At 38.3% G+C, this 14,518-nt stretch overlaps 1 protein-coding gene across 1 annotated transcript in view; it reads right to left on the bottom strand.

Moving 5' to 3' along the window:
• The window catches only part of tns2a (tensin 2a), a 61,039-nt gene that overhangs the window by 6,501 nt on the left and 40,020 nt on the right, over positions 1–14,518 (bottom strand). The window contains exons 4-18 of the mRNA XM_024294000.2: positions 11,285–11,323; positions 10,922–10,963; positions 9,581–9,630; positions 8,680–8,863; positions 8,352–8,402; positions 8,144–8,266; positions 7,624–7,688; positions 7,327–7,410; positions 6,095–6,207; positions 5,282–5,342; positions 5,128–5,203; positions 4,873–5,002; positions 2,950–3,015; positions 2,721–2,837; positions 4–723 (exon numbers count right to left, since the gene is read on the bottom strand). Coding sequence (XP_024149768.1) covers positions 4–723; positions 2,721–2,837; positions 2,950–3,015; positions 4,873–5,002; positions 5,128–5,203; positions 5,282–5,342; positions 6,095–6,207; positions 7,327–7,410; positions 7,624–7,688; positions 8,144–8,266; positions 8,352–8,402; positions 8,680–8,863; positions 9,581–9,630; positions 10,922–10,963; positions 11,285–11,323 — 1,921 coding nt within the window. The remainder of the gene's footprint in view (positions 1–3; positions 724–2,720; positions 2,838–2,949; positions 3,016–4,872; positions 5,003–5,127; positions 5,204–5,281; positions 5,343–6,094; positions 6,208–7,326; positions 7,411–7,623; positions 7,689–8,143; positions 8,267–8,351; positions 8,403–8,679; positions 8,864–9,580; positions 9,631–10,921; positions 10,964–11,284; positions 11,324–14,518) is intronic.

Genomic DNA, 14,518 nt, shown 5'->3' with positions numbered 1-14,518 from the left:
AGCGGCTGGCAGCAGCTACGGGGTGGTGATGGGAATGGTTGTGGGGGGTCAGGTCGGGGGAGGGGTACGGACAGACGTGGCGAGGAGCCTCGGAGCAGGTCCGGTGCAGGTACTGACCCGGGCCGCTCTGCCGGTCCCACACCAGGTCTGGAGGTGGGAGGGGCTGGTGGGTGTGGGGGCTGTAATGCTGGCACAGATCCACGTGGGAGGGGGGAGCCGCCCCGTGGTGCCCGTTGGTCCCCGGAGCTCGATCCAGGCAGTAGCCGTTGGGCATGAGGAGGGTCCGGTCACAGCCGGGCTCTGCGCAGCGCTGCGACCGATAGCCCTCCCGACAGGAGCAGGACCGGCTCAGACCCAACGTCCCCGTCCTCTCCAACGAATCCCCGTCGTCCAAGATGGCCGTCTCCCGTTCTCCGTCTCGGCTCCCCTCGATGCCGCCGAGAAGACGTTCAAGCTCCTCCCTCTCCTGCCTGGTCGGCGGCGGCGGGCGAAGAAGCGCCTCGTCGTGGTCGGGATGGATCGACGTTTGGTTCAAATGCAGCGAGTGAGCTGAGAGGGCAGAGTCAGAACCCCGGCCAATGAGATGATCGGGCCTGTCGTCGGCGAGGGGCCCCCCAGGACTGCTGCCGTTGGTGGAGTTGAGAGAGCCGGAGCCGGCGGCTCTGCGCTTCTTGATCTGCGCATACAGGCTTCCATCTAGAGGACCTCTGGTGTGGGCAATGTCTGAGAGGAACCAAATTAAAAACATTAAGATGCTTTCTTTCAACAAAACGGATCAACTGTGACGCTTGGAGGAACAACCTCCAGGACACAGGGTTCCTACAAGTTTCTCAAATTTAGAACTTTTTTGGACCTTTTTAAGGCCATACATGTCCAAAAATGAAGACCAACTTCTCAGTCTGTTTTCTATTTTATTAATTTACTCCTATTTTATGATCAAAACTGCAGCTTCTTATTTTGTTGTTAGTGGTCTGTGCCATGAACGTTTAGCGCTCTTATTTTTTCAAACCGAATATTCAGCATGTTGGTTCATAACTGGCTCTCCGGCTGTTTATTTACATCATTTGGTCAAGATAATCGTGGTCAAAAAATGTAATTTTTGACATTTTCAAGAAGCACAATTTTTAAGGCTCAGATATCCAAATGGAAGAGTTATGAGGCTTTTTAAGTTATTTTCAAATTTATAACTTCAATTCTTTTAAGACTTTTTATAATGGAAGACAGAAAGCTGCAGCTTACAGTTCTAGAAGCATTTAATGTGTTTTTGGCGCCCCTTGTGGTTGCAGGTGGACTGACATGTATAGTTGAAAACACTAAATACAGGGTTCCTACACGTTTCTTCAAGTTAAAATTTTAGACTTTTGAAGACCTTTTTAAGGACATGAATGTCAAAAATTAAGGGAAATTTCTCAGTCTATTTTCCATTTTATTTATTTGTTCCCATTTTATGATCAAAACTGTAGATTGTGGTTGTTTGTGGTCTGTGCAATGATGCTTTAGCATGCTTCTTTTTTTTGTTTAACTGGTGGATGGATTTCATTGTATTGGTGCATAATGATTTGTTCTACTGCTGTTTATTTCTATTATTTGATTAAAATAATTGTGGTTAAAAAATGTGAAACAGATTAGTTTCAAGCAGCACCATTATTAAGGCTCAGATATCAAAATTCCAGACTATTTAAGGTATTATTTCCAAATTAATAAATTAAATGATTTTAAGACTTTTTAAGACCAGGCAGGAATCCTGTAAATATAAGATAATCAGGAACTTTTAAAGACATATAAAAAAAGTTGTATTTCTGGACAAATAGACCAGAGGTGTCAAACTCATCGCATACGGGGCCAAAATCCAAAACACACCTTAGGTCACGGGCCGAACAGGTTAAACATTTATTGAACACTCTAAAATGAAATTTTTTAAACTTTAAAGCCGTAACTTTTTGACAATTATGAACTAGATATAAAGCATTACCCGTGATAATGAAAGTGTGAATGCTGTAAGATGAATTTGACCGCTGAAGATTCTAGTGATGATAGCTAAAAGACTGAAGCTGATAGCTGGAAATGCTGAAGCTGATAGGCAGCTAAACTATTAGCTAAATATATAAATAATAATATATAAATATATTAGCTATTACCTGAAAAACTAGAAAACTAAAAAAAAAACAAAAAACAACTAAATTAGCCAAAACAGCTAGCATGTAGCTAAAATAATCTTTAATTATCTTCATTACATTAATGAGCCACTTCATTCTAGAATGTCAGCAAACACGAGAAGCCGTTATTTGATGTGAAGCTTCAGAAATAAAGCTAAAATATGACGTAAATCTGTTTCTGGTGGCAGCTTTTGTAAACTAAGCTTCATCCTAAATTAAATTTAACTCAGTTTATTCATAAAAATCAACCTTCAATCCGGGTTAGCGAGCGACACAAAGGTTACAGGAAACATTAAACCAAGTGAGAAAAATAAGCTTTATATTTAACTCAGATTATTCCAGTTTTAACAGATGATCTGAAGCATATTTTACTAATGATCTTTATTAGTGATGAGGAGAGTAAGATTTTTTTTCTCCTACTGAACATGAAATTATGTAACATCCATTTACAGCTGGAATCTAAATTGTATTAAACTGCTTTTCTTGTTTAATTTTTTGTCATATTTTGAACATTAATATAGGATCAGCTGTCTCTGTAACTCTGAAAGTTCTGACAGAAGTTACCCTCCAGGCTGTCCTGGAACCTCTGGTTGAAGTTCTCGTAGGAATCCCAGCGGACCACCGGGTCGGCCGTGTTGTAGTCCACGGTGACGGCCGGGTCATTCTTGTGGTATTCCCGGCCTGACAGTAAAAGCATGATTAGGTTTCTCTCATAAACTTGAAACACATTCATTTATTTATCAATTTATCTATTTATAAAGAACCACGCCTCTGATGGAGACGGAGAACCAACCTTTGATTCTCTCAGGTCCAGAGGAGAAGATGAACTCCACGGTGGCGTCAGATGGAAAACGTTCATCTAGAACGAACAGATGAGAAAAGATATCAAATCTAAAGTTTTTATATGTACATTTCTCGCCTTTTTTCACAAATTGAGTTTTTATGTAGGGAGAATTTAGTGGATTGATCTTAAAAATAAAAAATATTTTATATGAAAATATAAATATTACTTCTTTTGTTTGAATACATTTCTGGCATTTTATCTGAAAAGTTAAAGTGCCTCAGAAGTCATGTCAAAGTGATCCAAAACTGATCAAATTCAAAACAAACTGTATTTGTTTTGTATAATTTCAGGAAAGGAGGTTGTTTTATGTTTAAGCAGACCTAAACATAAGGTAAATGAACTAGTGTGCTGCTGTGACAAGCTCTGACCACTAGAGGGAGACACACACACAGTTTTGAAATGATATTTTACATATGTAGATCCACTAGTAAATAACATGAAGAAAAGCTGATAAACACGAAACTGAAACCAAATGACATACTGAAGTAATCAAGTAAATACTTTAATTCTCATTTTTTAAAAATAATTTCTTTCTTATTTTAAGGTTTTGTCTGAAGCGTCTCATAATCTATCGCTACCCGACTGCTGTGGCGATTAAGACATTTGGTTCGAGATCAGTAATAAAAAACTTTATTTAAAAAAACTGTATTTCTATGAACTGTAAATTGAATTGTTTAAATTTTATTCCTTTTCCTCCAAAAGTTCCCCTTTCCTTTCTTTCCATCTGAAGTAGGAATAGAAAGTAAGGCGGGTTTATTTGTTTTGCACATTTTTGCACTAAGACCATACAAATTGCTTTACATAAAATATTAAAAGAAACTTTAAATAGAAATATTAAAGGACTGATTGATAAAATAAACATAGAGGAAGGTTGAGATGAAATGAATTTAAAGTCATTTTAACGTACCAGTGCATATGCAAACTTTAAACACCAACTAATCGAATGCAGCTGAGAACAGACGAGTTTTTAACCTGGATTTAAATAATCTGGATGTTTCATCTGATCTGAGGTTTTCTGGAAGTCTGTGAAACATGGAAGCTGATGCAGCTTCTCCATGTTTGGTTTGGACTCTAGGAACCGATGAAAGACCGGCTGGTCAATCATACATTTTAGTGCTAGTAAAAGCTTTATAAAGCAACAACAGAACTTTAAAGTATCTCTTCTAGCAGACATGTATCCAGTGTACGAACGAAGAACGTCTTGCTTCATTTTCCAGATGTCTGAACAGATTCCTGTCTCAGACTGACAGACACAAACCCATCATGTTTTTCTAACTTAAAGATCTACATTTTGCAATCTCTTCTTCTGTTTAAAAGGTTTAAAAATAGTATGAAAAGTTGCACTTTTCCAATTTTTCTTATGAAACGGTTGTTTTGTTAAACATAAAACTCTGGATGTTTGAACCTTTGCTGTTTATTATTTGATCTCTTGACTCTATTTACTAAACCACAACAGATATGGGTCTTGATAAGAATTAAACTGCGTCATCAAATGGTTTATTTTGTGCTTTTTGAAATTGCTTTCTCCATACAAAATCCGTTTAAGAATTAAAGTAAACTAAAAGCTTATCATGAATCTGCCTGCAGCTTTTGCCTTCCTCCTGCACAATGCCCACATTCCACGCTGATAAACCGATGGCAGGATGGAGTAAAGGTTTTTCACGTTTCTACTTTTTACGTTTCTCAAAGAAGATTGTCAAAGTGTTTTAAATCTAAAGATAAAGTCAACAAATAAATTTGTTTTAAGACGGCTACTATTTAGCTAAATTTTCAATCAGCAGGTTTAGAGAAATTAGAGGAAAACTAAAAACACTGTGTGGTTATTACTGCAGCCCTCATGGAGAACTGTTCTGAACAGGTCCCTGAACGCACCAGTGAAGGCTTCATCCAGCTCTCCTTTGCCGAACCAGAGCTGGGACCCGTGGACGGTGCAGGTGTGGAACTGCAGCCGGAAGACGGTGTCTCTGTCGGCGCTCTGGGCATGCCTGTGGTAGCATTTCACCTGCAGAGGGCGCCAGAGAATTGGAGGGATCAGATGAGCCAAAGTTTGGCTTCCTTCAGCTGAAAGACAGCTGTGGTTTTGACTGCAAACATGTGACCTTGGTCATTTCCTGCCATGTGACTCACCATGATGTCACCCTTCAGCAACAGCGCCGGTTCGATGGTCACACACAGACGTCTGCCTCCTGTGCCCTGAAGGTCACTGTGGACGAGAGGAGCAGCAGATGATGCTCAGGAGCAGCTCTTGGAGCGGCGATGTGTCATCACAGGGTGAACTCACTATATTCCAGAGGTGTAAACCAGCTGCATGCACTGGTAGATCTTCAGGAAGGGGTAGTAACCTGGAAACGGGACAGAGTTTCATCAGCTGAGAGGCAGAAGAATGTGCTGACGGTCCCCTCCTTGTGGACATGACTGTTAGATTAAAGGTAAGCACGCACGCATCTTGTGGTATCCACATGCCTAAACAATGCTGCGCTTCTAAGGAAGCCTGTCCAAAGAGCCAAGATAAACACGCTGTCTGATACAGGCTCCTTCAAAGTAAAAGACAGCAGAGGACACAAAAACACTTATTCCAAATAACTGTTTCTTAATACTTCCTTCAAATTTTCCAAAATGTATTATCAATTAATTGTTTTTATGTCTCATAACTATTTTTTTTTTAAGTCTGTGATTTTATTTTGGTAAAATCACAGACAGAATCAAACAGAAACATATTTGTTTTGTAACTTGTTCAAAAAATTCTTCAATCTCAGCATTTCAACTCCACAACTTCCACTGACTCTAAAAATCTGTGTCGTTTTCAAGGACATATTTTCTGCAGAGTGGCAGGAAATCATTAAGTTGTGGGCGGGACTAGTGGTTTTAATAAACCCTTTTCCCCTCCCAGTTGCTAAGAGCTTGTAGCAGCATATTTTCTCCTTCACAAATAAGATCTTTCAAATAGCATTTTTTTAAATTCATAATTTGAATAAACTCAGAAACGTAATTTCGAGCTTCATTTGCTTCATCATCAGAAGCACCACTTTCATCAGAGAGGGCCTTAAAGCAAAAGAGGTTTCCAGGTTTTTGTTGTAAAGGTCAGGAAGCATACCTCCTTCCCCCTGGAAGTTTGGGAGAGACGGGATGAGCACTTGATGGAGGAACAAAGGGCTGCTGTTCATCTTTATGGCTCCAGAGAGGAGGCCTCCGAAGTAATAGATGTACCTGAAAGATAACAAATACAATTATCTTAAAAAACCCAAATGTCATTGAAAGATTTCATGATTTTCTGGAGCTCTGCTTTCTCAATCTGCATCATTTCTGTTTGTTCCTGGAATTTCCTGAGCTGGAAAGGGAGTCTTCAGCAGTCAGGATCTTCTGTTCAGGAGGCAGACGCCATCTTTAGCCTTTAGCTCCAGCGTTTACATTAATTTGACTACCGTAACTCTTGTAACGGTTTTTGCAGTTATTGTAATTCCATCCGATTCTGAGGTGAAGGGAAGCAGCTTTGCACTGATATCAGACCCTCTAGGATTTCACTGCAGATTTTTATAATTGTTGCAGCCTAAAATGCCTGAAGTTTCTGTAAAAAGTTGTGACAAACTTTACGTTTTTCAATATATATATTTTTTGAAAAGCGGCTAAAAAATGTTAATTATGAAAAAATTCACATTCTCAAATTCCAACTCCTTTATTTGTGAAACATGTACTAGGAAAATACTTCACCATCATCATATACTACGTTGTTGTGCTGTAATTTAATGTGAATAGAAACGTGAAACACAAAATGAACTTTTGGTCCTCCCTGCTCACAACAACCCAAATATTTGTGTATTGATTTAAACATACTTTAGAACAAAATGAAAATTTCTAGGGAAAAATTATAAACTTAAAAAACAGCATAAGCAGATTAATCCTCAGATCTTCATGTTCTCCACAGAATCTTCCTCTTTATCTCAAAAGCATGACTGTTGAGTCGCTGGTAGAGGAAGACGAAGACTTTAAGGAGCAGATCTGGTTTCTTCTGTCAGAAATGATCTGCTCCGTTTTGGAGAAGGTTCTCTCAGCTGTCTATAGGTTTGTTGTGGAGGAGGTTCTATATGGAATTAATATATATATAAATATATATATAAATATATATATGGAATTAATTCACTAGTGTTTAAAAATGTTTTATTTTCAAGATTTTTTAACTTGTCAAAGTGGAAAATGTCGGAGTTTGAAGTCGTTCCCAGCTCTAACTAGGAACATTTCAGAGTCTCTGCTGTTCTGATAATCCACCATCAGGTCTCCTTCCAGTCTTTCCTGCACAAACTTCCCCACAGATTATCCCGCGGCGTCTACCTGTTTTGGGACGGCTGGAGAGACGAGGACACCTTATCTTCACAGAACTTCCTCATGGCAAGAGTACTGAGAGCCTGGTCCGCCCTGCACATCAACGCACACACACACACACACACACAAACATGTTCGTTGAAGCAACAGTTTCCATCAGCGATTCAGGCTAGATTCTGCATGTAGAGGATACAGCTGCAGGATGAACCATTTCCAGTGTTCCTGAGCAGAACCGCTCAGTAGATTTACAGCTTCAACAACCTGTTCAGAACTTCCTGAAGTGTTGCACGTGCAAACAGCACTCACCCTGCAGAGATCTTGCTGTAGTGCATGTACGCCGCGATGATCACGCCAGTTTTACCTTTGTTCCCCTGCAGACCGGAGAGGAAAAAGGAGAGAAAAATATTGATTTCACTCACATTCAGCTCCAAAAACAGACAGATGTGGAAACTTTGATTTCAAATTAAAAGCCTCCCCCGTTACTGACTAATTCCAAAGACTTTTACAGCTCAAAATTCCTTAAGACAGCAGCAGGAAAACTCCACGGAGCAGAAGCTCATCTTACTGAGAATAACTCAGTAACTCATTTTGATTTTGATTGAAACTTTTCTGTATTCATTTCTTTTAAATATTTTTTCATCTAAGTACTTTAAATAATGATATTACTGTTACAAACTTAAAGTAGAGATCTGGTTCTTTCCCTCTTACTGCACCTTTGCTGCTGCTTTACCTGTGCGGTCACATTTAAAGATTGAGGTCCACAAGTGTGTTTCAGAGTGAGTACAAAACTGGAATGTCTCTCTTGAAAAGGCCTCTGAACTCTGACCTTGCAGTGCAGGACCACAACATGCTGAGGGTCAGAGGTCAGCCAGGTCTCCATGGCTTTACATATGGCGCAGATCTTATCCAGCGGTGGGGCATGCAGGTCGGGCCAGCCGAAGTCTTGAACCTGTTAGCAGATGGAAGAAAATGACACAAGATTGAGGGATCTGAATGCTCAGGATCCCAAAAATAAAAAAGAAAAAGCGTCCAACCTTTGGATTCAGTCTGGAGATGTCATGGCGCCTTTCAGAGAGATTTAGGAGCTGAAATGGAGCGAATGTTTTATTTTCAACAGATTTTGTCACAGTAGGAAAGAATAATTTCTATTGTTTAATGATGGGAGTGACACATAAACAAAAAAGCTGCTTATTTGTGGGCTGCTAAATGTGTTTGGAAGCCCGCTGTGGCTTCAGAGAACACGCCGAATTCTGTTGCACAACATGAATCTTCAGCTGGTTATAAGTAAACACTGCAGAGGCAGTAAAACTCCTTGTGGGGTCAAAGCCACAGCAGCCGAGGCCGCTCAGCATCTCGGCTCACCAGAAACTTGTCCTGATGTTTGGACTTGAGCATGGCTGCCACCTCCTTCAGGTTGATGCGGTACCTCTGCTCCTCCAGCTTTGGAGGAAAGAAGACGGAGATGATTCTCTCAGTGATGTAGGTCAGGTCGAAGTCGTAGTGGCGCTCCATCACGCGCTCCATCACGCGGTCCACACTGAAGCTCCTGACACAAACCAAGAGATGAAGTTAAACCTTCACATTCTTCTGGATCTGCTTACACACTAAACTTGCAATAATGGTGATTATTAAACAAGAAGCAAAAAAAGAAATCAATGTGTGTTTGATTCATTTTTTTCTCCTAGAATTTGTAACAGATTTAAGTAAAAGACTCCTTTTTACTTGCTGCATTTATTTAGGTCAAAAATACAGAAAACATTGACACAATTTTTATGTTCAAGTATGGCATTTTGCAAAACACATACATTTTTGATGGTACTTCACCAAAACTTTCTAAAGGTTCCTTGAAAATTCCTAAATTTAAGGCACAGACGAAAATGTATAGAAATTGTAGGAATTTTTGAGAAAAAGTAAAGGTTAAATTAATAAAGTTTGTTGTAATTTGATCTTTTACTGTACTACGATGCCATGAATTTAAATGAAAATACATCAAACTGAGGCTTTTCACAGCAATAATTAGGATAGAAATATTTGCGATTAAAATCAATTAATTAGATTCATTAATTACAGGTCACGATTAATAAAAAATTAATTGCATGACAGCACTAAAACAATGTGTTGGCCTATAGAGTTTGACACCTAAAGGTTTGGTGAAAGTCTTGAAGAAAAGCCAGAAACCGGATCCAGAGCGTAACACGTAGATCATATCGAGTTACTCCTTCACTCTGTGAAGCGCAGCTTTCAGTGAAAGAGTCGCCTTTACCTGGGCAGCGTGTTCCTCTGCTTGGTGTAGGTCAAAGACTTGGTCGACCCCTGTAGAAACACAAAAATCTTAACCTGACTGAATACTTTACGCACCTTTCGTGCGTAACGGTGATCATTTTTGTCTGTCCACGTGTTGACAACAGCTGGGTCAGAGGATGACCTCAAACTTTCACGCTCCTTTCAAGTCTTCTTAAAGAGGATTGCTGCACGTCAACAGTGACGTTTTGGGTTAACCTAAACGACTTCCTAAAGTGCTCAGTCAAACAGACTCAACCCCCCCCCAAAAAAAGCATAATTATAGTAAATTTAACATCATCAGAACTCTCTGAATACTGATGGTGACATTAACATCACAAAGGAGGAAAATATAATTTGTTTTTCCATACTGAAGTAAAAACTATTAAATCTAATGGCAGCAGCATCAACTACCAAGTCTGCAGCTGAACCTTATTTGATGCAGTAAAAGCCAGATAACAATAAGGTTTTATTTAGCATCTTTTATTAAAAGAGGTTTGAAATCAAATTATTTTGTTACAACCATTGAGTTTTTGTAAATCTACTTAAAAATGAATACATTTTCCGTAGCAACCAATTATTATTATGCTTTTGTTAATACTAAACTTCAGAGCTAATTAGAAAACCAACAAACCATCGGCAGGTCAATGAATATAAAGGAAAATGGACAAAAACTCAAGATTTAAATCTTACTTTCTTAACTAACACAGATGCTTATCTTTGCCAAATTCCTGAATTTATCATTTTTTATTAACACATTTATGGTTCATTTAGATTTGATAAGAACTAATTAAATTTTATGACATTTTAAAAACTATTTTTCATATAACTTGTGATGTTCTTTCAATTATGACATTAAAAACAAACAAATGTGGATTTTTTTTACCACATTGAAATAATATGAGATGTTGCTCTAAGGGAAAAATCAATCCATGCATTTTATGAATAAACTTGTTAATGGAGATCCATTTGTATAAGTTAATCATTACTCCCTGAAAGGTGAGAAAATACGTGGCTGATTGGGTCTCTGGAGGGGCAGAGAGCTGATCTGAGGTCAGAAAAGGCTGAAGCAGATTTTATCTGCATTAAAAACTCACTTCCTGATGACCTTTAATGAGCTCCACCTTCAAGTAAAAAACCTGTCCTGTTTTCCTGAACTGCCGTTTTACATTTCTTATTTTTTTGGTGCTTTAAATCCATCCTTATTTTACTAAACAGAAAGGAACATTTTTAAACGGCATGAATCGGTGCAGACAATAGAAAAGAAGATGGGTAAAGAGCATGAAGACATGAGGACAGGGCGATGGGGGTCCAACGTTCTCACCAGGTGTTGGAGCTGTCGAGAAGGAGCGGTCCCTCTACGCTGCTGGATGACAGGAAGCAAAGGTACAGAGGAATCACGGCAAAGGGGAAGAAGGTGGTAAAAATGGGGAGAGACAACAAAATAAAAGAAGGAAAAAAGAGTTAATGAAACAAATGAGTAAACAAGAAGACTTCCTACAGTAACGTCAACATTTTTTTTTTCTCCGAGCTGAAATTCCTCTGCTCTCCAACCAAGCTGAGGGCTCGGTTTCCCAGGAGGAATTCAGCTCGGACGGATCCAAATAGGGGTTTTTCCTAATTATAGACAGACAGTGGGAAAAGATGTCTTGTACCCAGAAAGCTCTTGAGGAAATAAAAGATTTACCAGATCGTTGGAGGGCGGCGGGATGCAGGCGGAGGTCACCTGGAACGGAAAACGACAGCAACAAGTGGCCGATTAGAGAGCACACAACAACAAAATAAAATCCAGTTATTTGTGTCTAAACATCCTGAAACTGCAGTTAAAATAATTTAGTTTGTTTCTCTTTTCAGTGTAAAAGCACACTCTCATGTTTTGCATTCAAAATAAAAGTTACAAAATGACAAAGTATGAAAGAAATAGGAAGTAGAAACGTTTGATCAGTTTGAACTGCAACCTTTTTCATCATAATTTTACAACATTATTCCTAAAAATCTTATACCTATTCTCATAATTGTACAACTTAAATTTCATGTTTTATGTTATTTTTTTCATCATTTACGATGCCCCAAACACTCTGTCATAATGAAAGCATATTACATTCAATTTAAAGCAGGTTTTTTTCGTGACAATTTATCCAAGTTTTTTTTTTTTTTTTTTTTTAGCATTTTCAAGATATTTTTTTCCAAAATAATTTGAGACCTACTAATGCAAGCAAACTACAAGCTGATCAGAAATGAATTACGACTGAAGTTCTTAGATAAATAGGCTCCGCCTACTGCGTGTGAAGCAGCACAGACAGGCAGGGAGCGTCAATAAAGAACACCAAAACATCCCAGACAATTAGTTTTACTTTACATATAAACCCTGACAAATAATCCAAACTACATCACAGACACTCATTGCTGTTCCAACAGATTCCAAATATTAATATAAATACCAAGACTCTTTCAATTACAGTAAAACACAGGTGTGGGAGAAATGTGATTTGTAGACATTTCCTTATCCCCTTGCTTCCCAGTTTGATTTTTTAAAAAAAGAAACAAAAAATAATAATAGTATTTATAAAATATATATATATACATAAAATATATATTTATTTATCTTTATTCGTTGTGAAATTTCTTTATATATCTATTTATTTTACCGTAATTTTGCAGATTACAAACTTGTGTAATATTAAAAACAAGTTTATTTATAAAACACTGGTCTAATTTTATTTCCAGCAATGTGGTACAAAGTTATTCAATGCATTTAAGTATTTGAAAAACTAAATAGTATTTATTTCAAAAAAGAAAAAAAAAAATGATCTCCATCTGTATTGTTGAACAATGTATAATCAGGGGTGTGTAGATTAATATAATCTAGTATTTTTGTGTTACCGCATATCTTCTTTATAGTTCAATTTTAACTTTACTTTGCAAAATTTTGGGGCGTTTCTCTGTGTAAATAAACCAAGATGGGTTTTTGTCACACACCAACACATCATCTTATTTTCTGTGTTTGATTAATTAATTAAGATTAAGATTATAAATGAATGATTTTATTTTTTGCAAATAAATCATATCAAATTTAGCATTTATGTATGATGAAAAGTTGATCATTAAACCGATGTTTATCAAAAGGAGGAGCTATAACACAACATTAAAGAAGCACTGAAATAATTTCCTGGACTCAAGTTTTGACACAGAAACAGTTTTTCTATGGAATGTGATTTATGACTAAAACATTTTTTTAAACCCCTTCCTCTGTGGAGACATTTTACAACAACCTGTTATGTAAATTAAAGTACACTTCATGTTCAAGAGCATGTTAACAAAATGCATTTGCAAATGTGAGTCTGCACAGCTGGAGGAGCACAGCGACCCAAACACTGACATGTGGTTCCCATGACTGCTGAGGGCCTGCAGGTCAGTGAACTGGAACCAAAGAGCACCTCTGAAGACGGAGGCTGAAGACCAACAATCATGTTACATCACACACAGACACACACACACAAGTGATGTTCCTTCCAAAAAGCTCTATTTTGGACTGTTTATTTGGATCCAGGAAAAGGGCAAGGGCTTGTCTATGTTTCATTGTACTCAAAGGGGAAGTTGCTCAGGCCCTGAACCTGGGGGTGTGTCACCACACAGTCACCCTGTGTTCAGCTTTCTTTTTTCCTTCTTTAGCACTGAATTAGTCACTGCTGCTTCTGCGTAAGCAGACATCAACAGGAAAGCACAGGGACTGATAGAGAGCTAAACTAAGACTTTGACAGAAGTCTCCGGAAAAGGTTCAGATTTAACAGAAACTATCAAATAACCAGACCTTTGTTCCTGTGTGAGTCTCTTCAGAAATTAATGTCTTCCTTTAAAAATGTGTTTATTTGTTTTTATCACTAATCACGTTAAACATAACAGTAAACATACAAATAAAAGTCATTACACATATTCATCAGGTTCTAATAAAGCAAAATAAGCATGTTTGGTTTGAACACGTCATCCTCCAGGAGGCCACCATGTTGGATTAAGCAGTGACTACTATGAAACTGTAGAAATATGATCTGATGATCTCCTGGAACAGAGACAAACCGTGGCAACAACACAACCTTGGGTTCTCTTTTTTCTTAGTCAACAAATGAAATTGAAATTGTCAAATTTTTTATGAAGTTCATTCATTCACACATATTATGCCATCAAAGATGCCCAGACACACAAATAGGCACACTCTCACTCTCAGTGAGCCTGAATGGAGAAATGGCATCAGCTGGCTCAGAAGCGGCTTCTAAATATCCTGATAATTGAGAAGGATAATTATCATCCAGAGCAAGTTTCTGCTGCAGATGAAACCGGCAAATTCTGGATAGAGATGCCCTCTCACACTTAACTGATGGAGGAAGGACATGCTTTTTAAAGGCACAGAGAGACAAAGTAACAGTCAGTCCTCTGTAAAGTTCGCAGTCTATTGTTCTGAATTAAAAAAAAAAAAACTCTTTATGTTTGTTCTTTAATAATGTTCTTTAATAATTTTTACAAAGCATGATCAGAAGTGATTTTGATTAGCATGTATTGGTAATTATTCAGCTGCGGGGGGTGAGACGGAGATTGGGGGTTCTTTGTATTCACAGATTTGACGTATTCGCAGAGGTCTCTGGTCCCCAACCCCCGCGAATAAGGGAGGAAAAATGTAGTACTTTTGCCTTATTTAGGTTTACATGAACATTTTTGACTGTGTTACACGTTTTGTGTAATAAGTAGGAGAGACCGGGGTTGGTTGTCACAATTATGTAATGTTTACAACACGGTGAAAACAGAATCCATCCATCCATCCATCTTCCTGACCGCTTTGTCCCTTTCGGGGTCGCGGGGTGCCGGAGCCTATCCCGGTTACTGAAGGGCGAAGGCGGGGTTCACATGGACAGGTCTCCAGTCTGTCACA

This window comes from Oryzias melastigma, linkage group LG7 (genome assembly GCF_002922805.2).
Source record: "Oryzias melastigma strain HK-1 linkage group LG7, ASM292280v2, whole genome shotgun sequence".
NCBI classification, from domain to species: domain Eukaryota; kingdom Metazoa; phylum Chordata; class Actinopteri; order Beloniformes; family Adrianichthyidae; genus Oryzias; species Oryzias melastigma.
This window is presented reverse-complemented; position numbering and strand designations above follow the sequence as displayed.